Source organism: Mobula hypostoma, chromosome 2 (genome assembly GCF_963921235.1).
Source record: "Mobula hypostoma chromosome 2, sMobHyp1.1, whole genome shotgun sequence".
Taxonomy (NCBI): Eukaryota; Metazoa; Chordata; class Chondrichthyes; order Myliobatiformes; family Myliobatidae; genus Mobula; species Mobula hypostoma.
Genome location: NC_086098.1, coordinates 110,370,300 through 110,397,091, shown reverse-complemented (window position 1 = coordinate 110,397,091; position 26,792 = coordinate 110,370,300). Strand labels below are relative to the sequence as shown.

Genomic DNA, 26,792 nt, shown 5'->3' with positions numbered 1-26,792 from the left:
GATCTTGATGTGTTTTTGAATTTTATTTCAGAATTTCAAAAGTAAACATCTTAATGTGATATTGTAACTTAAAGTAAATCTTTATTGTCTAGATTCCAATGTCAGCTTCAAGCTTATTTCAGTAGTATACTTCTTAGATCATGTTTCATCTTGTCTCCAGTTCCAAACAAAAAGCAAAAGAGTACAAGTGCTGAATGCATTGCAATTCATAATATTAAAACTGTGAATTACAGTAAATTATATATTTATATATATATATAAATAGTTAAATTACATAAGTAGTGCAACAAAAAGTAGTGATGGGTTCAATGTCCATTTAGAAATCAGACAGCAAGGGGAAGAAGCTGTTCCTGAATCATTGAGTGTGTGCCTTTAGGCTCCTGTACCTCCTTCTTGATGGTAGCAATGAGAAGAGGGCATGTCCTGGGTGATGGGGGTCCATAATAATGAATAATAATTATTTTCCATGAGGCAACAAAGAAATACTCAAAGAGTGAAGGAATAAAAATTAGTAGTCCCACACACTAGAAACCGTAAGCGGGAGAGGCCATTTAAAAGGATAAATTTGTTATTCCTGTTGCTAGACAAGGCCCACAACATGCAAAGGCCAACTAGGAACAAGTAATGAGGTTTTAGGAGGAGAGAAGTGCTTCTTCTTCTAACATTTACAGCTGGGATGACATCTGTGCCCCATATGTGCCAGCATCATTTCCTTGGTGGTTTCTGGCTGGTAGCCTTTGATGCAAGGAGGAGGGAATTAAAATGAAAGAAGCAAAAAAAAATGGAGATTCTGGAAATCTGAAATGCAGCCTGGTCTGCTAACTGTCCCCAGCATTTTCTGTTTGTTTTTGAGAAGTAGAACAGGTTTCCCAACTCAACCAGTCCCGTTGCCATCTAAATTCATTGTATAGAGAAAAGCTCAAATGATGAAGATGCTTGGAGAGTGCATGGGAAGTGTAGCAGTGCTGGCCAGGCGAGGACCTGACAAGAGCAGTTCCTCCCTTCCATGTATGGTAGAAGAATGAGTGGGGGGGGGGCGATGTGGGAGGGAAGTGTTAGATTGATCTGGGAATAGGTTAAAGGGTTAGTACAACATCATGAGCTGAAGGGCCTGTCATATTCTGTACTGTTTTATGTTCTAAATTTCCTACCTAAGTGACCTCTTTGAGGATAGCAATGTACAGGTCTGGATACACGTTGAAGCTAAAACAGGAAATGTTGAAGCACTCAGCAGGTCAGGCAGCATCTTGGATCGAGGATCTTTCATCAGAAATGGAATTTTGAGAAAACGAGTGTGTTAAGCTACTAAGAGAGATGCATGGTACTGAGCAAATGTTTGTGGTAGGATTCAGACAAAACTTTTCAAAGTAACAATTATTTTGAAAAAACAGCTGATGTAGATGGAAAAGAGAACAGAAACAGATTGAAACATAAAAATACAGTGGATAAAGAGGAAGAAAACAGAAGTTATCTGAAATTGTTATATTCAGTATTAAATGTGAAGGACTTCAATATCCCTAGGTGGAAGACGATGCGCTGTTCTTCAAGTTTTCACCATGATGTTGTGGCATCATTGGTGCAATGTAAGAGACTGAAGAAAGTGTATTCAGAGTGGGGGTGGGAAAATTAAAGAGGCAGGCTACCGGGAATTCAGAGTTGCCGTTGAGGACTAAACAGCGATGTTCTGCAAAACTGCTGTACAATCTGTGTTTAGTTTCTCCACTGTAAAGGAGTTCTTATTATGAGCTTGAATTACAATATACTAAACTGGAAGAAGTGACGTTGAATCACTGCCTTACCTTAAAAGACTGTCTGGTTTGTGCAGAGTATGGTAAGGGAAGAGATGAAACTGGGGAAGGTGTGTCTGATGGTGAAATGATGGAGAATGATCCATTCAGTGTGGAAGCTGCTGGGATGGAAACTGAGGACCAGGAACCACTATATTTGTTCTCAGCAGCACAGGAGGTGGTGAAACAGAAGTACATGCAACAGAAATGTGTGTGTGTGTGTGTGTGTGTGTGTACATGTGGGTGTGTGTGTGTGTGAGTTTTCATGTGGGTGGGGTGTGTGTGTGTGTGTGTGTGTGAGTGTACATGTGGGTGTGTGTGTGTATGTGTGTGTATGTCTGTGTGTGTGTGTGTGTGTGTGTGTGTGTGTACATGTGGGTGTGTGCATGTGTGTGTGTGTGAGAGAGAGTGTACATGTGGGTGTGTGTGTGTGTGTATATGTGTGTGTATGTCTGTGTGTGAGTGTACATGTGGGTGGGGTGTGTGTGTGTGTCTGTGTGTGTGTGTGAGTGTACATGTGGGTGTGTGTGTGTATGTGTGTGTATGTCTGTGTGTGTGTGTGTGTGTGTGTGTGTGTGTGTGTGTGTACATGTGGGTGTGTGTGCATGTGTGTGTGAGTGAGTGTACAAGTGGGTGTGTGTGTGTGTGAGTGTACATGTGGGTGTGTGTGTGTATGTGTGTGTATGTGTGTGTGTGTGTGTGTGTGTGTGTGTACATGTGGGTGTGTGCATGTGTGTGTGTGTGAGAGAGAGTGTACATGTGGGTGTGTGTGTGTGTGTATATGTGTGTGTATGTCTGTGTGTGTGAGTGTACATGTGGGTGGGGTGTGTGTGTGTGTCTGTGTGTGTGTGTGAGTGTACATGTGGGTGTGTGTGTGTGTCTGTGTGTGTGTGTGTGTGTGTGTGTACATGTGGGTGTGTGTGTGTGTCTGTGTGTGTGTGTGTGTGTACATGTGGGTGTGTGTGAGTGAGTGTACAAGTGGGTGTGTGTGTGTGTGTGTGTATGTCTGTGTGTGTGTGAGTGTACATGTGTGTGTGTGCGTGTGTGTGAGTGTACATGTGGGTGTGTGTGCGCATGTGTGTGTGTGTATGTGTGTACATGTGGGTGTGTGTGTGTGTGTATGTCTGTGTGTATGTCTGTGTGTGTGTGTGTGAGTGTACATGTGGGTGTGTGTGCATGTGTGGGTGTGTGTGTATATGCCTGTGTCTGTGTGTGAGTGTACATGTGGGTGTGTGTGTGAGTGTACATGTGGGTGGGTGTGCATGTGTGTGTGTGTGTGTGTGTGTGTGTGTGGGGGGGGGGGGTCATTCAGAACAATATTGAACTTATTTTCAAGTAACCATTCCACTTTGTTTTTCTCCATCTCACCATGGATGTGGCTGTACCTCTTTGAATCAAATTGTTTTCTTTCATGTTTCCAATTGCCATTACATTGAAACTAATTGTTATCTTAACACAGATACTCCCTGAGTCCTCTCCAGTTCCCCAGACCTCTCTCCAACTTTACAGGTTTGTCTGCTGCAGTAATGGTAAAGGATTCTCAACATGAAATATCAACTGCTTCTCTTCCTGACTTACTGATGTGACCTAGTGCTTCTAGCATTCTTCTTCTTTGTCAGGATCTACCAGTTTTTGGTCCAGTTTCTCTTTCTCTGTATCTCTCTCTTTCTCTTAAACACACACACACACACACACACACACACACAGATCCATATACATTAGGCATTAAAATATTTAATAGAAAAAGAGTGCAGAATCTCCATTATTTAAACATTTATATTAAGGTCAAGCAGGTTTATAACCTTGGTAGGGAGTTCAACAAACTCCTTGAACAGTTTGAAAACCAAATTAATTTTGCTGTGTATTGATATTGCATAGAGAAGCAAACTTCTTTGAACATAAGAACCTAGATACATGGTGGTGTTGCTCAGAGGTCAGTCCTCTCCTGTATGAAGGGTTTTCACATTCTTCTAATGAGGACAATTCCCCTGAATGCTCCATATTTTCTCCCACATTCCAAAGGAGGCTAATGGGCAGGTTAATTGGCCACTGAAATTTGGTCACATTCATAGTCGTAGTCATGCTTTATCGATCCCGGGGGAGATTGGTTCTCGTTACAGTTGCACCATAATTAATTAAATAGTAATACAACCATAAATAGTTAAAAAGTAATATGTAAATTATGCCAGGAGATAAGTCCAGGACCAGCCTATTGGCTCAGAGTGTCTGACCCTCCAAGGGAGGAGTTGTAACGTTTGATGGCCACAGGCAGGAATGACTTCCTATGATGCTCTGTGTTGCATCTCGGTGGAATGAGTAGGTGAGTTGTAAAATCAGAGAGATGTTGATGAAAATGTGGAGAGAATGCATGATAGAGACAATTAATGGATGATATTTCAGCTGGTATAGAATCAATAGGCTTCCAATACTCATTCCATTTTTCCATATTTCCTTATAGCATTTCCTCTATGTTATAAGGAAATATGGAAAATTAGAACTTCAGTTAAAAGTAAAAAAATGCTGTATAGTCCCTCAAGCCTTTTCCGTCATTTAGTAAGATCATAGCTTATCGTTTTTTTTTGTTGTCATTTGCCTGTAGCAACCCTACATCCCTTAAAATCTAGTAATTTATTGACATCAACTTGAATATTCTTAGCAAATGAACTTCCACAACTCTTTTGATTAGAATTTCCCAAATATTCACTACCCTCTGGAAGAAGAAATCTCAGTCGTGAAAAGCCTGCACCTGCACCTTATTATTATTCTGGACACCCCATCCAGAGAAAACATCAACATGGCATCAACGCATGTTAAGCCCCTTAAGAATGTTGTACTTCACAATGAAGTCACCTCTAATTCTTCTCAGCTCATTTACAACTGAGAAGAATTAGAGCTCCTAGGCTTATTCTGCTTAATCTCTCCTCATAAGACAAGCCCCCTCCACACTCATCCTTCCCAGAAATCCACCTGCACCTGCTTTAAATCATTTTGGCCCTTTACTCCATCCAAGGCTGTGATCACCTGTCAAGCATGCCTAAATGGCAGCAGGAGTCCAAAAACAACATACACAAAATGCTGGAGGAACTCAGCAGGTCAGACAACATCTTTGCAGGGGAATAAACAGTCTATAAATTCAGCCTTATTTTGAAGTTATTGCACATAACTATGACAAACAAATTGTCTTCGTATAAGTTCAGTGCTTGTGCTTTAGAGACAGTGGGATTCAGTGTAAAATATTGCATGATCACAACAAACCCAACCAGTACTCATTGATTAAATTTTCATTCAGTTCCTTAGTGGAGTAGGCAAGAAATTACTCACAAATTGAGAGACTTACTGTACTCCATATTTGATGAATGCCAGTGTTCTACTTCATGCACATAGCTTATAAAGCACCTTGCTCATAGACTGTGGAAACTCCTTAAGGAACAATTGGTTAAATATTCAATACTTTGCACGATAATATATTTTAAAGCTGAGAATGCCACATCTAATATTGGAAATTAGATCACATTTAGAGTGTCCATTCGTAATCAATGGTTCAGTTAATACCCTAAAAGATGAGGAAATCCTTATCTGTTAGGGGATAGTAGTTTAGTTCTTTGAGTATTAGGGCACAGTAGTTTAGTAAGAATGGCAGCAGGAGAGTGTCTTGTACTGTGTGCGGGGTGTGGGAAGTCTGGGAGTCCTCATATCTCCCAGATAAACACATCTGCTCCATGTCCACTGAGCTGCAGCTCTTGAGAGAAGGTATAAAGGAACTGGAGCTGCAGCTCAATGACCTTCGACACATAGGAAAATGAGGAGATGATAGACAGGAGCTACAGCGAGGTGGTCACCCTTACACTGTCAGGAGAAGAAGGGGAATGCACAGCCAGTGCAGAGTACGTACACCCTCGGCCGTTCCCCTCAATCATAAGTACACCCTCAGTCATTCCCCTCAATAATAAGTACACCCTCAGCCGTTCCCCTCAATCATAAGTACACCCTCAGCCGTTCCCCTCAATAATAAGTACACCCTCGGCCGTTCCCCTCAATAATAAGTACACCCTCAGCCATTCCCCTCAATCATAAGTACACCCTCGGCCGTTCCCCTCAATCATAAGTACACCCTCGGCCGTTCCCCTCAATCATAAGTACACCCTCAGCCATTCCCCTCAATAATAAGTGTACACCCTCAGCCATTCCCCTCAATCATAAGTACACCCTCGGCCGTTTCCCTCAATCATAAGTACACCCTCAGCCATTCCCCTCAATAATAAGTGTACACCCTCAGCCATTCCCCTCAATCATAAGTACACCCTCAGCCGTTCCCCTCAATAATAAGTGTACAACTTTTGATACAGCCATCCGGGGGAGCCACAATAAATAAGTGTCTGACACTAAGTCTGGATCTGTCCTCAAAAGAGCAGAGAGGTAAAAAGGACTTCAGGGTCGAAAGGGGATTCCCTAGTCAGAGGAACAGAGATTTTTTCTATGGGTGTGATAGAGTCACCTGGATGGAAAGTTTCCTTCCTCGTGTCATGGTCAGGAATGTCTCGGATCATGTCCACGGTATTCTCAAGAGTAAGTGTGAGCAGCCAGAAGTCTTGGTGTGCATTGGCACCAATAACATGGGTTCACAAGGTGAGGAGGTCCTGAAGAGAGATTTTGTGGATCTAGGTAGAAAGCTGAGAAACAAGACTTCCAGAATAGTAACCTCTGGATTGCTGCCTTTGCCACATGCCAGTGAGGGTAGGAATAAAATGATTTCGTGGGTGAGTTTGTGGCTGAGGAACCGGTGCAGAGGGCAGGGGTTTGGATTTATGATCAATGGGATCTCTTCTGGGGAAAGAGTGACTTCAAAAGGGGTGGGTTACACGTGAATCCGAAGGGGCCCAATATCCTTGCAGACTGGTTTGCTAGGGTTGCTCAAAAGGGTTTAAACTGATTTGGCAGGGGGATGGCAACTGAAGTGATAGTGCCAAAGATGAGATGCTGGTTTACAAACAGAGGCAATAAGTAGTGAGGAAATGCTGTTGATATGGCAAAATTACAGGATGAGTTGCAATGTAAAAGGTGGACAAAATCGAAAAGAGTGAATACAGGATTAAAGATGTTATATTTGAATGTGTGTAGTATACGGAATAAGGTAGATGGAGTTATCACACAGTTACAAATGAGCATGTATGATATTCTAGGCATCACTGAATCATGGCTGAGAAATGATAGCTGGGAGCTTAATGTCCAAGGATACACACTGCATCAAAAGGACAGGCAGGAAGACAGAGGGAGCGGTGTTGCTCTAACGGTAAAAAATGAAATCAAATCTTTAAAAAGAGGTGACATAGGGTCAGAAAGTGTTAAATCATTGTGGATAGAGCTAAGGAACTGAAAGGGTTAAAAGACCCTGATGGGAGTTGGATTCAGACCCCCAAACAGTAGTAAGGATGTGGTCTACAAATTACAATCAGAGATAAGAAATGCCAAAACGGCAATGTTACAATAGACATTGGGGATTGGGGATTTCAATATGTAGACAGATTGGGAAAATCAGCTTAGTGCTAGATTCCAAGAGAGGGAGATTTCTGGAATGCATTCGAGATGGCTTTTTAGAGTAGCTCATGGTCATCCCACAAGGGGTCAGCTATTCTGGATTGGGTGTTGTACAATGAACTGAGATCGATTAGAGAGCTTAAGGTAAAAGAACCCTAAGGAGAAAGTGATCATAATATAATTGAATTCACCTGAAATTTGGGGAGGAGAAGCTAAAGTTATATGTATCAATATTACAGCAGAGTAAAGGGAATTACAGAGCTGCAAGAGAGGAGTTGGCCATTATTGATTGGAAAAGAACATTGGCAGGGGTGAAGGCAGAGCAGCAATGGCTGGAATTTCTGGAAACAATTCAAAAGGCACAAAACATAAACATCCCAAAGAGAAAGAAGTATTCTAAAGGCAAGATGACACAAATGTGGCTAATAAGAGAAATCAAAGCCAACATGAAAGCCAAAGAGAAGGCCTATAATAGAGCAAAAATTGGTAGGAAATTAGAGGATTGGGAAGCTTTTAAATGCTAACAGAAGGCAACTAAAAAGTCAATAAGAAGGTAAAGATGTTATATGAAAGTAAGCTAGCCAATAATATTAAAGAGGATACCAAAAGTTTCTTCAGATATATAAAGTATAAAAGAGAGATGAGAGTGCATATCGAACCGCTGGAAAATGATGCTGGAGAGGTAGTAATGGGGGACAAGGAAATGGTGGATGAAGTATGTAAGTATTTTGCATCTGTCTTCATTGTGGAAGACACTAGCAATTTGGTGGAAGTCATGAGGTGTGTGGTTAACATAACTGGAGAGAAGTTTCTTGGGAAACTGAAAGGTCTGAAGGTAGACAGGTCACCTGGGCCAGATGGTATACACCCCAGGGTTCTGAAAGAGGTGGTTGAATAGATTGTAGAGGGATTAATAATGATCTATCAAGAGTCACTAGATTCTGGTAAGGCTCTGGAAGACTGGAAAGTTGTAAATGTTACTCCACTCTTCAAGACAGGAGAGAGACAAAAGAAAGGAAACTATAGGACAGTTAGTCTGATCTCAGTGGTTCGGAAGATGTTGGAGTCAATTGTTAAGGATGAGTTCTCAGGGTACTTGGAGACACATGATAAAATAAGCTGTAGTCAGCCTGGTTTCCTCAAGGGAAAGTCTTGCTTGAAAAATCTGCTGGAATTCCTGACTATGAAGACAGGTGCAGGGGCAGGTAGTTTTGAGGAAGGAGAGAGGCTACAGAAGGACTTAGACAAATTAAGAGAATAGGCAAAGAAGTGACAAATGGAATACAGTGCCAGGAAGTGTATGGTCATGCACCTTGGTAGAAGAAATGAAAGTGTTGACTATTTTTTAAATGGAGAGAAAATACAAAAAAAACTGAGGTACAAAGGGACTTCAGAGCCCTAGTACAGCGTTCCCTAAAGGTTAATTTGCTGGTTGAGTCAGTGGTGAAGAAGGCAAATGCAATGTTAGCATTGATTTCAAGAGAACTAGAATATAAAAGCAAGGATGTAATGTTGAGGCCTCACATGGTGTATTGTGAGCAGTTTGGGGCCCCTTATCTTAGAAAGAATGTGCTGAAATTGAAGAGGGTCCAAAGGAGATTTACAAAAATGATTCCAGGTTTGAACAGCTTGTCATATGAAGGGCATTTGATGGTTCTGGGCCTGTATTCACTAGAATTCAGAAGAATGAGGGCTGACCTCAATGAAACCTATCAAATGGTGAAAGGCCTTGATAGAGTGGATGTGGAGAGGATGTTTCCTATAATGGGAGAGTGTAAGACCAGAGGACACAGCCTCAGAATAGAGGGACATCCATTTAGAATGGAGGAAGTATTTCTTTAGCCAGAAAGTGGTGAATCTGTGGAATTCTTTGCCACAGGCAGCTGTGGAGGTCAAGTCTTTATGTATATTTAAGACAAAAGTCAATAGATTCTTGATTGGTCAGGCCCTGAAGGGATATGGAGAGAAGGCAGGAGATTGGGGCTGAGGGGAAAATTGGATCAGCCATGATGAAATGGCAAAGCAGACTCAATTGAGCCAAATGGCCTTATTCTGTTCCTACATCTTATGTCTTATAATTAACAGATAACATTCAGTCTGGAGTGGGATTCATTTTCCCTGCTGTTCCTTTCCAAAAGGACATATCCGCCAGTGCCCTGCCAACAGTTGCCCCCATACTTACTGGTTCATACAGAGTTTTTATCAGAGAAAAGGCAAACAAACGTAGTCCTCCAGGACCAGTGAACGTGAGAAGACACATCTGAACCTTCCAGCATCAGACCCAGATTGGCCCAGCCTCATACTTGCTCTTTGTCCTGGATGTTCTGAGGTTGTGGACTAAATAGCTGTATAGGGGGAAGAGGGTAGGGACTATATGGTGAATAAGGGAAGAGAAGGAAGGAGACTAAGATTGTACTACATGTAAAGGAACGTAAATGCAGGAACCTGACATGTGGATTGGACATGGATAAGCTTTTGAAAGCCTGACTGTGCAGGAGGGGCCAAATGGCCACTTCCACTATAATCAAATAGGAGAGAGTTAATGGCCATTTCTCACTGAGGGAGCAGTGGGGGCTATTATGGCTAACATGAATTCAGAAATGAGCTTAGCTGGAGCTGCAGTCATTCAATGACTGTCTTAGACCAGGAAAGAGCTTATGACAGCATAGGCATTGCAGCCAACACACAATCTTGCAGTGCTCTACAGACTGACCAGTCTTAGTAAGCATTTAAAAACATTGCTTCTAGCAGGAGATCAACTGACAACAACGCAATCATGTGTGAAGGACGGTCAAGGGTCCAATTTATCTAACAATTGACATGCAAAGGACTGGAAACTTGTGGACTTTAGGTCACTGTGGAACGGATGGTGGTTTTCGGTCAGGAGGCTGCTTGGATCCTCATTAATCCTGTGGGAGCTGGATGCTCAAAGGCATCTATAGTATGCAGCTGGTGAACTTGTGTGGATACTGCTCCTCAAAAGATCTGCCTTCTTGACCTTGCTGACGGGTTAATGCCACAAACATTGTTATCATTGTTACTTTGCTGAAGTGACCATCCCTCATGATAGCACTGCCTGCCTAACCACAATGTACTTGCAGATGTATTTCCAGGAACTCTCCTAGACACAGAAATTGGGAATGCAGAGCCCATCCCACTTTATGCTCTCTGCACTGAACTGAATTTAGCTGTTCTTCGACCTCCCAGGCCCATCTGCCTCCACTGTCAATTCATGCATGCTTACACATGACCTCAATTACTTAAGGATCTACCTTTTAAATACTATATCAATTGCTCATTTGACTTTGTTCTTTTCATTTTGTTTCAATTATGGTTAAGTTGATAAGCGTGTGGTTTCATTGAGCATATGATTGCTCCGCTACAAGAGAAATGACTTAAACTGATGGTTTTTCTTCAGGATTATCCTGGCTACACTGCGTTTGGCCAAAACCAGTATGCACAGTATTATCCATCTGCAACATATGGCACATATATGACCTCAAATGATACTGTTGACGGCACCTCTTCAACATCAACAACATACCAGTTACAAGATCCTCCCAATATCCCTGGTCAACCATCCACGGATCTTCCTGGAGGTAAATGACTTCCTTTCTAGTTGAACTGTAGTCAATCTTTCAAAACTACTACAAGATCGAATGTTGTCAAGATTTTGACAAACAGTAAAGTGACTGTTTGAATTTGGCGCAATAACAGATTGCATTTTTGATTATAACTGTCTTTTAACTATTCATCCTGCAAACTGCTGGCAATAAACCTTTAATCTGTGTTTCACCATTGTAATATCCAAGCAACCAAGCTCAGATGAATTTAATTCCCCTATAGTTTTTGGATCTTTTGCTGTTGTCAGGACTTCTTGCAGTTGTAAAAGTTCCAAGGTAGTGCTCTAAAAGTGTTGATTGGGGGTAGGGGAGAAACAGAAAATCCAGCAGCTTGGTTTACACTTGTCAAAACAAACCCATTTTTGCTGACTACTGCACTTGCTCCTCTAAAGCAGAAACATGTATTTATGTAGGTAGACTGACAGAGGGATAGCTTGTGCCTCAGATTTGGATATTTTGTTAAATGAGTTCCAGTTGGTACAGTAAAATGCAACAGACACACAGGCATGCACATGTACTGATGACAATTGGGTTGTGTGGGTGTAACACAGCAAATTGCCTTTGGTCCAAGTAGAAAGCAGAGCACAGAGGACAATAACCAATGTTGTTGATAGATTTGTATGGTTCAGCATTTTATTATATGGTGTGTGATGTTGAGGTTTAGCCATAAAGTGAATACAGCCAGCCTGAGTTAAACAGAAGCAGGTTTCCAATTTAGTAAATAAGTAACACACATTGATGCAGTAAACTATCTGAAGCACAGCACAGATTGAAAGAGACAACAGAAGTATGGTGTGTTTATTTTTGAGTTTCCTCACAATGTTTTAATTTTAAATTTATTTTTGCATTCATTGTATGATAAATAGAGCTGGCTTAAACATGTACTGGCTGTGTTTCATCATTTAAAGTATCTATAGTAAATTTAAAACAAGATTAGTACTTGCTATTAATACCAGTGTGAAAACAGCATACTCTATTATTCCAGAGTTTGACTGTTTTAATTGAGGGCATTTGAACTCTGATATCAAAGCTTTCTCAAGAAAGTAGAACATTCTTGAACTTAAAGTCTTATTTTTTTCCCAGTTGTCTTTGGCAAGCTTACAGATTTTTGATTAAGGAAGCTTATCATTCTTCTTCAATCACACACATTTTCATTTTCCATTCCAAAGAGTTAGGCTGTTTTTCATTATTGAGACGTAACAATAAGTGCTTTAAAACCTGTTCTGTTTCCTGTTAACATTTTTCCCTAACACCCTTCAGTTACACTCACTAAACATGGGTAATTATGAGGGATCCTTGGTCTGTGTGGTCTTTAGTTGATTTCTCTGCCTTAATAATCGTTACAATTGAACAACAAACTTAAAATCAAATGCATAGTAGAAATGCAATAAATCTTTTTAATAATGTAACTTGCGAATCTTGCAATATTTCCTAAAATGTAGTATATGTCCTTTTTTCATTAACATCATTAATCATTTTAGTATTTAGTTTGATTAATTTTGATACATGAAGATCCTCAGAATATATGTAATCAATTTTAGTGCAGGAATACTTGGTGTTCTGATGTGTAGTTTTATTAGAAATGTAAATAACATGAGTTTGGCCATAGCTGGAGACCAAGTACAGCTTTGGTCACCACAGTTCAAGATATAATTGCTCTGGAGGGAGAGCTGAGGAGATTTACAAAGATATTACAAGTACTTGAAATTGTAGCTCTGAGGAAAATGGATATACTAAAGGTTTTATTCGGAGGTTTTAATTGAAGTTTATAAATTATGAGGGACTAAATAGAGTCACACAGAACGACCTAATTGCTTTAGCAGAGTGGGCAAAAACCAAAGCCATAGATTGAAAATAATTGCTAGAAGGATTAGAAGGTAGATTTTTCTAATCCATTTGAAATTCACACCCTGAATGGGTGATAGAAGCAGAAACCTTCGTCACTTTGAAGCAGTACTTGGATGTCTACATGAAAAGCCCTGATGTAAGGGCAATGGAGCTGGTGCTGAAAGGTGGAATTAAATGTGATAGCTTTGTTCAACTGGCACAAACATGATGGGCCAAATGACTTTCTGTGTGATATATTGTCTACAATTCTGCAGTGGGGTTTTGATGTTATTTATGAATGAAGTCCAATGAAAATATGTCAAAATGTGATGCATGAATTCATTCAATAAGCAGAACATTTGTATTGCCCATGACAGTTCTGTCCAACTAAGCTTTGCTTCAAATGATGAGATTCTAAAATGCTTCATCTACTACTTCTTCCCTTCAGAACAAGACAACCCACTCTTATCGCTACAATGTAATTTGCTTTCTCACAGTTTTCTTGCAGTCATACTTACTGACAGCAATTCAGTTACAAGCAGATTCATATTGTACAATTTGGCACAGCATGTAAATGAAAACAGTGTCGATTTTTACAGTAAAAAAGAACTGTGCAAAGCATTCCACGCGCTTCACTTCATTCTCCAGAGGCTGAAAAAGTGACCTTGTTTTGAATGTTGAAAGCCAATTGGATAAAATTCAAAAAATTACAATGAGGAGAAAAGGTTTGTAAGGATTAAAGAAGAGATGTGAAAGAAGAAAAGAGGGGATTCATTTAGTTAGAAACTTAGAACATACAACAGTACAGCAAATGAACAGACCCTTTCGCCTACAATATTATGCAGAACCAAATAAATTAGTAATCGAAAGGACAGCTAAATAAGTTCCTTCTGCCTACACAATGTCCATATCCTTTCATTTTCCTCACATTCATGTGCCCATCTAAACATCTCTTAAAAGTCCCTAGCGTATCTACCTCTACCACCATCACAGAGAGCAGATTCCAGGCACCCACCACTCTCTGTGTAAAAACACTTATCCCTCCCTCACATCTCCTTTGAAATTATCCCCTCTCACTTTAAATACATGCCTTCTAGTATTAGACATTTCAACCCTGGGAAAAAAGATACTGTCTGTCTACTCTACCTGTGCCTCTCCATAATCTTATAAATTTCTATCAGATCTCTCCTCTGCCTCTTCCGCTTTGGAGAAAACAACCAAGTTTGTCCAACCTCTCATAGCACATGCTCTCCAATCCAGGTAGCCTCCTGGCAAACCTCTCCTGCACCCTTTCCAAAACCTCAACATCCTTCCTATAGTGGGGTGACCAGAACTGTATATAATGCAGCCTAACTAGAGTATTATAAAGCTGCAACATAATTTCCTGACTTTTGAACTCAATGCCTCAACTAATAAAGGCAAACATGCCATATGCATTTTTAACCTGTGTAGCCCTGTTCAGGGAGGTATGAACTTGGACCCCAAGATCTCTCTGCTCATCAACACTGCCTTAACAGTGTACTGTCTCTTTACATTTGACCTACCAATGACTAGTTTAATTAGTTTGGTGAAATATTGTAAGGCGAATGCCCTGTTCCTATGCTGTAGTGTTCTATGCTCTATGAAAGTTCTATGCACTGATGAAGTATAACTGCATTCCTCACAATGTCTTAACCATTTTCTCTGCACTTGGCCAAGTTTTATAACCTGGTGTAAATATTTCACCTGTGGCAGTGAAGCAGTGAGGGTAGTCCTTAAAGGTAGGTATTCACCTTTAAGTGCCAAACCATTCCAAATGAAAACTGAGTCTTGGGAACTGCTGATGTTTGAGCGTGCTAGAGCTGGTGAGTTGGATTGAACCAGATTCTGAAGATTGCAAATACAGTAAAACTGTCCCAGGGCAGAATCTGTAGGTTAAAAAAAGTGGAGTGTCTAGCTGGGTGATTGGTGCAGGAATTGAACTCCCAACAAAGTCTGCAACAAGAAGAAGAGTTTGCTCAGAGTAGCTTTGCAGCAGTGTCATGTACCACATGTTGCAAGTCAGCATTCCACAAGTGCTGTTTGCTGCCTGGCACGCGTTTACTGCTGATGCATACAGTACTTGCATTGCTTACCACGCATGCCACACATTTGTGCTGCAACTTCCAACCAAAACCCTTGACACACTAAGATCTTTAAAGGGCTTCACACACCAAATTACTTTCACAGAACTTAACTGCTTGATTTACATTCATATGCTGGCATGCAGGGAATCCAGCTATGTGCTATCAAAACACCTTCCCTCTCAACATTACTTTTGTATAAAGGCAGGACAGGGCAAAAGCAGGCCCACCTGAATAGAAAGCTGTGCAATTTAAGCAAGTCTTGTTGTCATTAGGGATGAAAACATCGAAGGATTGTGAGGAGGCAAAGCAGAAAGTTATCCTTGGTGTTAGAATGTAGACTAGAGCAAATAACAGTACAGGAACAAACCCTGCCAACCATGATGCCAACTGAAGTTGCACACCTGTCAATACATGGTCTATATCCCTCTATTCCCTGCCTATCCATGTGTCTATCTGAATGCCTTCTAAACATTTGCAAGAGTTGGTTTTCTTTTGTGACATGTATGAAGGCACAGTGAAAAACCTTTGTTTGCCTGCCATCCAGACAGATCATTCCATCAATGAGGTACAATGAGGTAATAAAAAGAATACAGCATATAGTGCCGTAGCAACTACAGCACTGCCGGGAAGCAAGTCAAGTGCAATGAGTATGTCAAGGTAGTTTGGGAGATCAAAAATTTATCATTCAGGAGTCTGATAAGAGCAGGATAGAAGCTGTTTTCGAGTCTGATGGTACAATCTTCTGCCCAATAGAGAGAGGAGAAGAAAGAATGACCTTGGTGGGAGGGCCCTTGATTACGTTATTTGCTTTCAATGGAGTCTTTTATTTCTTCATCAGCTCACTCACTCTTGTCTGGACGTATGATAAAGGACAAAACCATCAGACCACAAGTAAACAGCTCACTAGTAGAACTATAATATACATTACTGCTTGGATTTTTTTAAAATTCTACACTTAATGGAGCTTCCGTGTTGAAACCCAAGCAGAAATTTAATATATGAGCTTTGACAAGGTCGCTAAATCCGTAGAGCTGAACACCCATGGATGTTATTTTTCAACATAAGTTATGGCGGGTGGGGGGGAGCACCTCATCATAGTAGACAGATGTTTCTTTCACTGAGAGTGTTTCTCTCTATGCCCATGTCTGCCAACCCTTGGGCTGGTTACCTAACTCTCCTCCTGCACCAGAGATACAACTGCAATTCCTTAGTAACTCCGCCTGACAACCCCCTCCCCCACCGCCCAGCACCTCTGAAAGACTTCTTTGCATAGTCTCACCACTGCTCATAGAAACTCTTCACCTAGGTATCCACCAAATATTGACCAAAAGTACCAATGTGATCTCTGATCTAATCCCCATCAAAAAATGCAGGAAAACATTGATGTTCACTTGTGAAGACATAGCAGAATTTTGGTTTGAAATCTTCTCTCGAGGATATCACCTTTGACAACATGGTTTTCCCCATTTGTCGGCTCTCGACTTTGTGCTTTAAGTGTATGGCATGGGACTGAAGCCACAGTTTTGTATTTGGAGATGAGCGTGCTGCCAAGTAAGCTATGGTTCACAAAATTACTGCAGTTCCACTGACCTCTGCCAGACTTACAGCAACATACCAGAAGACCCTGATTTTCAGGTAAAATTTCTCCCAGCTGCCCTGTGGTACAAGCTTTGTGCTAAAAGGAATCGCTGATTCTGAATTGAATCCAATTGTCTCCTGAATTCTTAGACAGTCCCTACAAATACATAGAGCAAATGAAGCTATGGTTCACAAAATTACTGCAGTTCCACTGACCTCTGCCAGACTTACAGCAACATACCAGAAGACCCTGATTTTCAGGTAAAATTTCTCCCAGCTGCCCTGTGGTACAAGCTTTGTGCTAAAAGGAATCGCTGATTCTGAATTGAATCCAATTGTCTCCTGAATTCTTAGACAGTCCCTACAAATACATAGAGCAAATGAATAAAAGTTGAAAGCTCCACATCACAAAATTTTAATAGTTCTGGCTGTGGCAACAGTTAAATAAATTGTGTAACTGCTTGTTTTTCTGTGCCTGGTGTATTTTCTTTATACATAATTATTCAGCTGCAGAACGGCTGTCAAACTGAACGTAGTGCAATCATCAGAAATCACTTTGTTGCTACAGCAGTGTGAACTTGTGGTTGACACTCATTCCTCGTGTGGAGAAAAACTGAGGGTGATGGCTACAATCTGAATGGTTGCTTTTACAGGAGAGTTTGACACAGTGCAGAGACCATCAACACCAATCAAAGACTTGGATGAGCGAACGTGTAGGAGTTCAGGGTCAAAGTCACGGGGAAGGGGAAGGAAGAATAATCCATCACCACCTCCTGACAACGACTTGGAGGTATGCCTTGACATTAATTGATGAAAAGTTTAAGATTGCACATTTTTTGATATAAAGGCTAAATGGAAGACATCATTATATTAATGCAGACTACAAGTTGAGCATTTTTCCCTAAAGCTTGGTTCATAATAAATGTTTTCAACCAAGGTTACATTGGTTGCTGTGAGGTGATTTTTATTCCATACTGCATGAGAGTTATAACAGTGGCTCAGCAAGCATAGTTTTCAGAAGGCATATTTCTCTCCCTTTGCTTTCTGGAGAGAAAGGAACTGAAATAAAATTAAAAGCTGCTGAAAATGGTTTGATTGCCAAATATAATGACCAGCAATTTTGTTGCTAGTCTGTAGATCACATAAGCATTTATTTTACATAATACAGATCAAAAAGTATTAGAGGATTTGTCAAGATTTCAACCTAGTTTAAAGTGCACATTGCCATCACAAAGAGTTAGATTGCTGATATAGGGGGAAATAAAAACAAAGTACAATCAGAAAATGGTTTTGCATTGAGTTTAAATGTTTTCCATCAATTTTTCATCATGTATTTACCTGCACCTCTTTCCTGCCTGCCTGCCAAAAGATAATTACTTATTAAATGAACTATCTACTGTGGTTACTGAGCCATAAAAAGGGAGAATTTTGGTTCTTTTCCCAGGTTGAAATGCATTAGTTGCTGTCAATTAAGACAAAGTTCAGAACTAAGCAGTTAACTGCAACATGCATGAGTAATGAGTTAGAAAACTGCTCCTGCAGAACTCTATAAGAAGGGATTTGTGTGTGAACAAAGCATGATGTTAAAATTGGACGAGACTACAAGGCAAAAATAAACAATCTAATTATGCTCAGTGTAGTGTTGGAAATTTATTCATGGGCTGTGGACAATTTATTTGTGCAAAATTCTTATGGGTAATCTTAGCTTGAAATAATGGGAAGAAAGGTCAGTTGGAGCCAGGGTTTCGGTGCAACCAGTAATCGGGAGAATGGATGTAAGAGAAATCATGCCTCAGATGGGTGAAGGTGGGGGGGATTTTGGACAGGCCATTAGGAGGAAGGAGAGTGTTAGATTGTTTTGTGGTGTGAAATTTAAATCAATTTCCAAAAATAAGACGATAAGACATAGGAACAGAGAAGGCCATTCAGCCCATCAAGTCTGCTCTGCCATTCGGTCATAGCTGATTTATTTTCCCTTTCAACCCCATTCTTCTGTCTTCTCCCCATTACATTTCACACCCTTATTAACCAAGAATCTGTCAACCTCTACTTTAACTATACCCAACAACTTGGCCTCCATAGCCATCTGTGGCAATGAATTCCATAGTTTCGCCTCTGTCTAGCTAAAGAAATCCCTCCTTATTTCTATTTTAAACAGACATCCTTCTATTATGTGGCTGTGACCCCTGATCCTAGACCTCCCACTACTAGAAACATCCCCTCCATGTCCAGTCCATCCAAGCATTTCAAAAATTCAGTAAGTTTCAATCAGATTCCCCCACCACCCCATTCTTCTAAACTCCAAGAGAACAAGCTCAGGGCCATCAAATGCTCTCATACATTAACCCTTTCATTCCCAGGATCATTGTTGTAAACCTCCTCTGGACCCTCTCTAGTGCCCAGCACATCCTTCATTTGATATTTAAGACCAAAGTAAGAGGTGTCCCACTTCTCAAGATTGGAATATGGACATTTCATGCTTTACTCTTTACTATTTACCATTATAAATTTGGCAGCATTTCTTTTAAACCTACTGTTCTACCACCAACTGCAAGAGTAGTATAATTCCCCATAATGTTAGGAATGATAACACTGAGTAAACTTCTGAAATCTCAATTGGCTTTAACAATCAATTAAGAAGCAGAATTTTAAACAATTACAAAGCCAATCAGTCCTCTCCTTTGATCTATAAATAGTTGTAATTTAAATTAGGGGAATAAAATATTGTTGTTTTGAAATTAGGGAAGTAATGTGAATGTGGTCCCATCAGGAATGAGATGAACCAGGGCTCCTTTAGTAACAGTGCTGGTGTAAGGTACTCTAACACAGTACATTTGTCTTTTTGGCCAACTTCATAACTTTCTGCAGGGAAACCAAATAGGTGTTGATCATTTCCAGCCTACTGTACCAAAAATGAGTGAAATCCAATTCCTAGGCAAATGTAACTAATTGGTTATCCAGAATTAAATCAACAGAATCAGTGGAGTCCTGGATGTTTCTGGGCTAGTGTATGAATCCAAGACACACAAGTCAAGACCAACAAAGAGCTGGTGTCAAAGTGCACATGCTAATCTATCTGGTATAAATTGGTGTTCAAGTGAAATTTAAGAAAGGGAAGCACCTGTTTGGCTAGAAATTCATTTTCTAGCTATCTGTTATTTTTAACAATATGCCGTAAAGTGCAACAATAATTTTCTTCCTCAGTTCAAATAATATGAGCATTGTGTAAGAATGAGTGAACTACACAGGTATGGAGCAATTGATAATAAGCGCTTTGTTGCTAGTGAAATATTATAACAGATACCCCACGTGGAAGGTGCAAAATTACAGAACCTACTAATACATGGTTTTAATGTTTAATATATTCAGACTCTGGCTTGATTTTCTTTAAATGCATTTGAACGAAGTTTGCTACGGTAAAAGAATGCAAAAACTGAGTGCCAATTTTCGATTATGCGATGGCAGATGTCACGAAGTGCAGAGTTGTATAGAGGATTAAATGGTGCTGGAGTAAGTGGTTAGAAGGTAGGGAGAATTGCAAATAGAATGGGGAATGTGGTTATAGACAAGAGGGAGAAAGAGGAACTGGCAAATAAGGAGAGATCATGCGGGAGAAGTAGATTGCAATAAAGGAATGATATAGAGAGTGAAATGGAAAAACCAGAGGGTTAAGCTAGTGGCAACAAAGCTCATTTTCCCTATATCAGACCCCCGGAGATTAAACTCAGTGAGTGGTGGAAAGAATTGCTCCAAGCATCAATTTCATCCTGCAAGCAGGGTGTTTCCTGTTTCAGTCAATCCAGGAATAACACAGCGCTGGAAATGGAGGCCAGTGCAAGTTTGGGACTTTAACTTGATTGAATGGGGTGTAAGTGGAACCAGGGATGTGAATGGAATCTGTATTTGAGGGTTACAATATGAAAGCTCCTTGGAAAAAAAAGGAGCTTTTGTTTATTTATTCATGGGATATGGATGTTACCAACAAGTCACCCAGAATCTATTGTTCTTCCCTGATTACACTCCGAGCTCAGATACTTGCTCTGGCAGCAATTACAAGTCAACTAACCAAACAAATGTTGGATCAGGCGTCACATAGGCCAGTAAGGATGACCTAATTCCTTTCTTGAAAGAGTATCAGTGAACCAGATTGGTTTTTAAAACAATCCAGTTGTTTACAAGTCACCATTCCTGATAGTGGCCTTTTATTCTAGTCACTTGAATTTCAATTTGAACTCATGTCTATTATTCAGTGGTCAAGGCCTCTTGTTATTGAGCTGTATTGTTGGTGTTGTGGATAGTGTAGAAGGTTGTCGTAGGTTACAACAGGACTTTGATAGGATACAGAGCTGGGCTGAGGGGTGGCAGATGGAATATGAAGTGATAAACTTTGGAAGGGCGAACTTGATGGCTGAATACAGGGGTAATAGCAACGTTCTTAGCAGTGTGGAGAAACAGAGGGACCTTGCGGTCCACATCCATAGATCCCTCAAAGTTCCCATGCAAGTTGACGGGGTAGTTCGAAAGCATCTGGTGTATTGGCCTTCATTAGTCAAGGGATTGAGTTCAAGAGCTGTGATGTAATGTTGCAGCTATAAACCTCTAGTTAGACCACACTTTGCAGTATTGCACTCATTTCTGGCTGCCACTTTATAGGAAGGATGTGGAAGCTTTAGAGAGAGTGCAGAGGAGATTGCCAGGATGCTGCCAGGATCAAAGAGCATGTCTTAACAGAAAAGTTGGATGAGCTAGGGCATTTCTCTTTAGAATAAAGGAGGATGAGAGGTGAATTGTTAGAGATATAAAAGATGATAAGAGGTATCGAAAGTGCAAACACGAGGAAATCTGCAGATGCTGGAATTCCAAGCAACACACATAAAAGTTGCTGATGAACACAGCAGGCCAGGCAGCATCTCTAGGAAGAGGTACAGTCGACGTTTTGGGCCGAGACCCTTCGTCAGCACTAACTGAAAGAAGAGCTAGTAAGGGATTTGAAAGTGGGAGGGGAAGGGGGAGATCCAAAATGATAGGAGAAGACAGGAGTGGGAGGGTTGGAGCCAAGAGCTGGACAGTTGATTGGCAAAAGGGATATGAGAGGATCATGGGACAGGAAGCCTAGGGAGAAAGAAAAGGTGGGGGGGGCGGACCCAGAGGATGGGCAAGGGGTATAGTGAGAGGGTCAGAGGGAGAAAAAGGAGAGAGAGAAAAAGAATGTGTGTATATAAATAAATAACGTATAGGGTACGAGTGGGAGGTGGGGCATTAGCAGAAGTTTGAGAAGTCAATGTTCATTCCATCAGGTTGGAGGCTGCCCAGACAGAATATAAGGTGTTGTTCCTCCAACCTGAGTGTGGCTTCATCTTTACAGAAGAGGAGGCCATGGATAGACATATCAGAATGGGAATGGGACGTGGAATTAAAATCCACGTCTTGTCAAATGCAGCAGAAGAAAGCAGCAATTGGATTTGGATTAAAAGGAAAGACAACAACTGGGCTGCAAGATGAAGACAGGAGGGTATGGAACAGAGGGGGGTGTATCTGGGACACCAGGTAGCACCATTGAGCCCTCTGGAGATGTCGTGGGCTTATCAACGAAACGTCAAAGAAGGAGGGTGCCCACCTGATGACCCCGATGACGTACCGACCCTCCCTCCTTGTCACCACTCCAAACCCACTGCCAACGTCAATAGTGCCAACTTACCATAGGGATTGAAACATCAAGTCCGAGTAGCTCTGTCCTTTTTTAAAGCGAGGGAGATGTCCTCCTTTTTTAAAGAAAGGGGCTTCCCTTCCTCCACCATTAACTCTGCTCTCAAATGCATCTCCCCCATTTCATGCACATCTGCTTGCACTCCATCCTCCCACCACCCCACTCGGAATAGGGTTCCCCTGGTCCTCACCCACCACCCCACCAGCCTCCGGGTCCAACATATTATTCTCCGTAACTTCCACCACCTCCAACGGGATCCCACCACTAAGCACATCTTTCCCTCCCCGCCTCTCTTTGCTTTCTGCAGGGTTTGCTTCCTACGAGACTCCCTTGTCCATCCCCATCCCTCCCCACCGATCTCCCTCCTGGCACTTATCCTTGTAAGCAGAACAAGTGCCCTTACACTTCCTCCCTTACCTCCACTCAGGACCCCAGCCAGTCCTTCCAGGTGAGGTGACACTTCACCTGTGAGTCAGCTGGGGTGATATACTGCGTCCGGTGCTCCCGATGTGGTCTTCTATATATTGGCGAGACCCGATGCAGACTGGGAGATCGTTTTGTTGAACGCCTATGCTCTGTCCGCCAGAGAAAGCAGGAACTCCCAGTGGCCACACATTTTAATTCCACATTCCATTCCCATTCTGATATGTCTATCCACGGCCTCCACTACTGTAAAGATGAAGCCATACTCAGGTTGGTGGAACAACACTGTATATTCCATCTGGGTAGCCTCCAACCTGATGGCATGAACATTGACTTCTCAAACTTTCGCTAATGCCCCACCTCCCCCTCGTACCCATTCATTATTTATTTATATACACACATTCTTTTTCACTCCCTCTCCTTTTTCTCCCTCTTTCCCTCTGATTATACCCCTTGCCCATCCTCTGGATTTTCCCCCCCTCCCCCTTTTCTTTCTCCCTGGGCCTCTTGTCCCATGATCCTCTCATATCCGTTTTGCCAATCACCTGTCCAGCTCTTGGCTCCATCCCTCCCCCTCCTGTCTTCTCCTATCATTCCTATCATTCCCCTCCCACTTTCAAATCTCTTGCTAGCTCTTCTTTCAGTTAGTGCTGATGAAGGATTTTGACCCGAAACGTCGACGGTACCTCTTCCTAGGGATGCTGCCTGGCCTGCTGCGTTCACCAGCAACTTCGATGTGTGTGCCAGAGGCACCGAAAGAGTGGATATCCAGCACCTATTTCCCAGGGCAGAAAAGGCTGGTACAGGGGGCATAATTTAAAGGTGATTGGACAAAAATAGAGAGGGGATGTCAGAGTTAACTGTTAACACAAGTGGAGAGTACATGGAACGCATTGCTAAGAGTGGTGATAGAGACAGATACACAGAGAGTGGATGGTGTGTGGAACGCACTGCCAGGGTTGGTGATGCACAGATACATGAGGGTCACATAGGTAAAAGAAAAATGGATGGCTGTGCGGGAGGGAAGTGTTAGAATGTTCTAGGAGTAGGTTAAAAGGTTGGCACAATATTGTGGGCTGGAGGACCTGTACTGTGCTGTTATGTCCTATGTTCTAACTTACCCAATGTAGTATTCTACCCTTAGCTGAAGACTAGATCCAAGAGGAGAGGTTGTGCTGGAAAGGGATGGGGATTACTAATCATTGAAGTTCAGGAATGTTATGAGGGAGTCTAATTAATCGCACGCAGCAGTTTGGTGAGAGCTGTGGGGTTGCACTAAGAGCGCGGAGCCAGCCAGGTGCACAATGGGATAGCAAACACCATTCACTGCCCTTGTCCTGGGGCCTAGAGTTGAAACCACAGAAGAGTGAAGGAGATCGCAGTATCAGACCTATGAGTGGAGTTAATTGCATTGGTAGACAAGGATGAATTAGAAAAGGATGACAAGGTCCTGGGATTTGATTAGGCAAATTGCCTGCCTTTGTTAAATTCATGGGATGACTTCTTGACAAAATAAAGGATTCTGTCAGGAAAAGAGATGAGGAGACTGTTAACACAGCAGCAGGACAGCAGTCACAGCAAGAACAGCAGATGAATTTGCAGCTGTGCCAGCACATGAATCACTAGGCAAATTCTTGAGTCAAGAAGTTAATTAGATACTGCGTGGAAGCTTCCTGACAGGACTCATTATTATAGGTGGGAGGGTAGGCATGGAATGGAGGTAAACACTTACAACTTGAACAAATGTAGAATAGGGAACAACACAAAATGCTGGAGGAACTCAGCAGGCCAGGCAGCATCTATAGAAAAGAGTAAACAGTCGACATTTCAGGCCAAGACCGACTGTTCACTCTTTTCCATAAATGCTGCCTGGCCTACTGAATTCCTCCATAAATGCTGCCTGGCCTACTGAATTCCTCCAGCATTTTGTGCATGTTGCTTTGGATTTCCAGCATCTGCAGACTTTCTCATGTTTGTGTTTCAAGAACACATTGTGAAAACAAGCAGCAAAGGATAAATTACTTTTTTAAAAAATTATCTCAGTAATGCACCCAGTTTGCTACATTGTCATTGGACACATATTCACAAAGTGAAGTGAATGTAAAAAAAGGGGAAGGGTGAATGAAAGAAAGTTTGAAGGAATGTTACACTACACCGCAGTCCTCTGCTGCAGCGCCATCTACAGGTGTAATGACTCTTCCATAATATCAACACTAACAAAGGTGGCATAGACTTCTTGTAGGAGTATTCAATGCATCATGATATGGAAGGGAGAGATACAATTACAACTTTTAAATCACTGTACATAACAATATAGGATTACTTCCAAAAATTTTTATCTGTGCAGAGTATAAGTTCAACTTACCAAGTTAAAAATGTTTGGTTTGAATTGTTTCCTGCTGATATTTCTCCCAGCTGGGTCAACTAACAGAACCTGAAATGATGCATCTCAGAAATAAATGATGTGAGACATTAAGGTGTTTGGACATGTTAAAGTGCTTTATAAGTACACTTATCATCATCATTACAATCATCATTATCCCAAAAGACCAAGAGCCTGTCAGATTTAAGGCCTGTTTATACTGAACTATTTATCACTGCGAGCTTGGATTGTCACATGCTTTTCAGAGGAGCTGGTGTCAACTTAAGGAAGTAAAGTGAGCAAAGCAACAAAATATATATCACAATGGCAATATTGCAACATAATAGCCTATTATTCAAGAGACATCATGTTTATGGAACATGACTTTAAAAATTACTTTCTGGTATAATGAAATACTTTTTCATTATTTTGTCAGTACATTGTCGTAATGGGGCTGTGCATTTTGCACTTATGTCTATGCATTACATTTTCCCGAATGTTGCTGTTTCACTTCAATACTAAGAAAGTAAGTTCCAGTTAAATATATGCCAACACTGAAATTGTGCACATAAATTAAAATTGTTCCTCGGCATAGAAAGAAATCAAGTATGAACTTCAAAGACATGAATGGATGCAATTGTAACAAGGGCTAACTTTTTATACTTTCCTTAGCTCACTTATGTATTAAGAAAGCCGGATCGTGTAATTTAATTGGAATTGGACTGATTTACCTCACTTGTTGTCTAAAGATATGAAGCAGCTTAGCTTCCTTTTTATTTAAAATTGTCCATTTAATCTCACACACAAACACTGGAGGTTTTGCATCATGTCTCCTAAGGAGGTATAATTATTTTCAAATAAAGAGTCCTGCTGTGTCCCCTTCCCCCTCCTTCCCAAAACCCGATCACCTTAAAATGCACAATTTGTCCTGTGGCAGTATGAGTAAATTTATAGCCGATGGGGCAAGCAGTAAATCTGCTACCTTTCCAAGCTTTTTGTTTCTCCATCACCATTGATTTGAAAGATATTAGTTGCCTCAATACCCTCCGAGTGGTCTTAACACAACACAGCAGCCACTTACGTGAGGTGCTACCTTTCAGATTAGTACCTCTGGGGCATTTAAGGATATAATTTGCACTTAAATTTTTGATCCCTTTAAATTTACATTTCAACCCACAGATAACTATCCCAGTTAGGGCTCAGATCCAGAAATCATTCTATATCTCAGCAACATAGGTCTTTCTGTTTCATGGAAGTAAACACAGGTTCCCTCACAAACCCTCCCATAGCAGATGCATGAGATAACTAGGTTGTAATTGCTGGTCGAAATGCCCCGCCAGGCAATTTGTTCCCCGAGGAATGCTCACCTGATTTCCGGTAGGAGCGTCTAACCATTATAACCAGGTAGGAGTGGTAATGGGAGTTTGAGACAGTGATGACAAGGAAAGAAGAATCTCTTTATCTAGTTGTTTGAAAGTTCCAAAGGTGGTCATCTTTATTTTAGTAGCTGTAGCCTGTCAATGTCCTTTGTAATCATATTTGATACTGTCTTGACAGTACAGCTTACATTGAGGTTAGAACATTGAAGTCTCTGGAAAAAAATATGCAATTAAACCAGAATCAGAGAGCAATTTCACATTGAACTCATTGTTTCTGACCTTTCTGATTTACACAAGGCAAAGTCTCCACTTTACCAGAGATGATTCAGCTTTAGGACCATTGAAGTGGGTCACAGTACAATTACACAAGCTCAGTATTTTATTGCAGGTATTCTTGTTTAGTTTATTCATTTTGAGGATTGGGGTGTCACCAGCAAGACTGTCATTTATTGTGCATTATTGGTTT

The 26,792-nt window shown here is 41.2% G+C and overlaps 1 protein-coding gene across 14 annotated transcripts in view; it reads left to right on the top strand.

The window, feature by feature from the left end:
• Positions 1–26,792, top strand: part of eya4 (EYA transcriptional coactivator and phosphatase 4) — a 457,308-nt gene that overhangs the window by 338,217 nt on the left and 92,299 nt on the right. For all 14 annotated transcript variants that reach the window (XM_063040405.1, XM_063040409.1, XM_063040403.1 and 11 more), the window contains 2 exons: positions 10,741–10,921; positions 17,109–17,245. In XM_063040405.1, the coding sequence (XP_062896475.1) occupies positions 10,741–10,921; positions 17,109–17,245 (318 nt within the window). The remainder of the gene's footprint in view (positions 1–10,740; positions 10,922–17,108; positions 17,246–26,792) is intronic.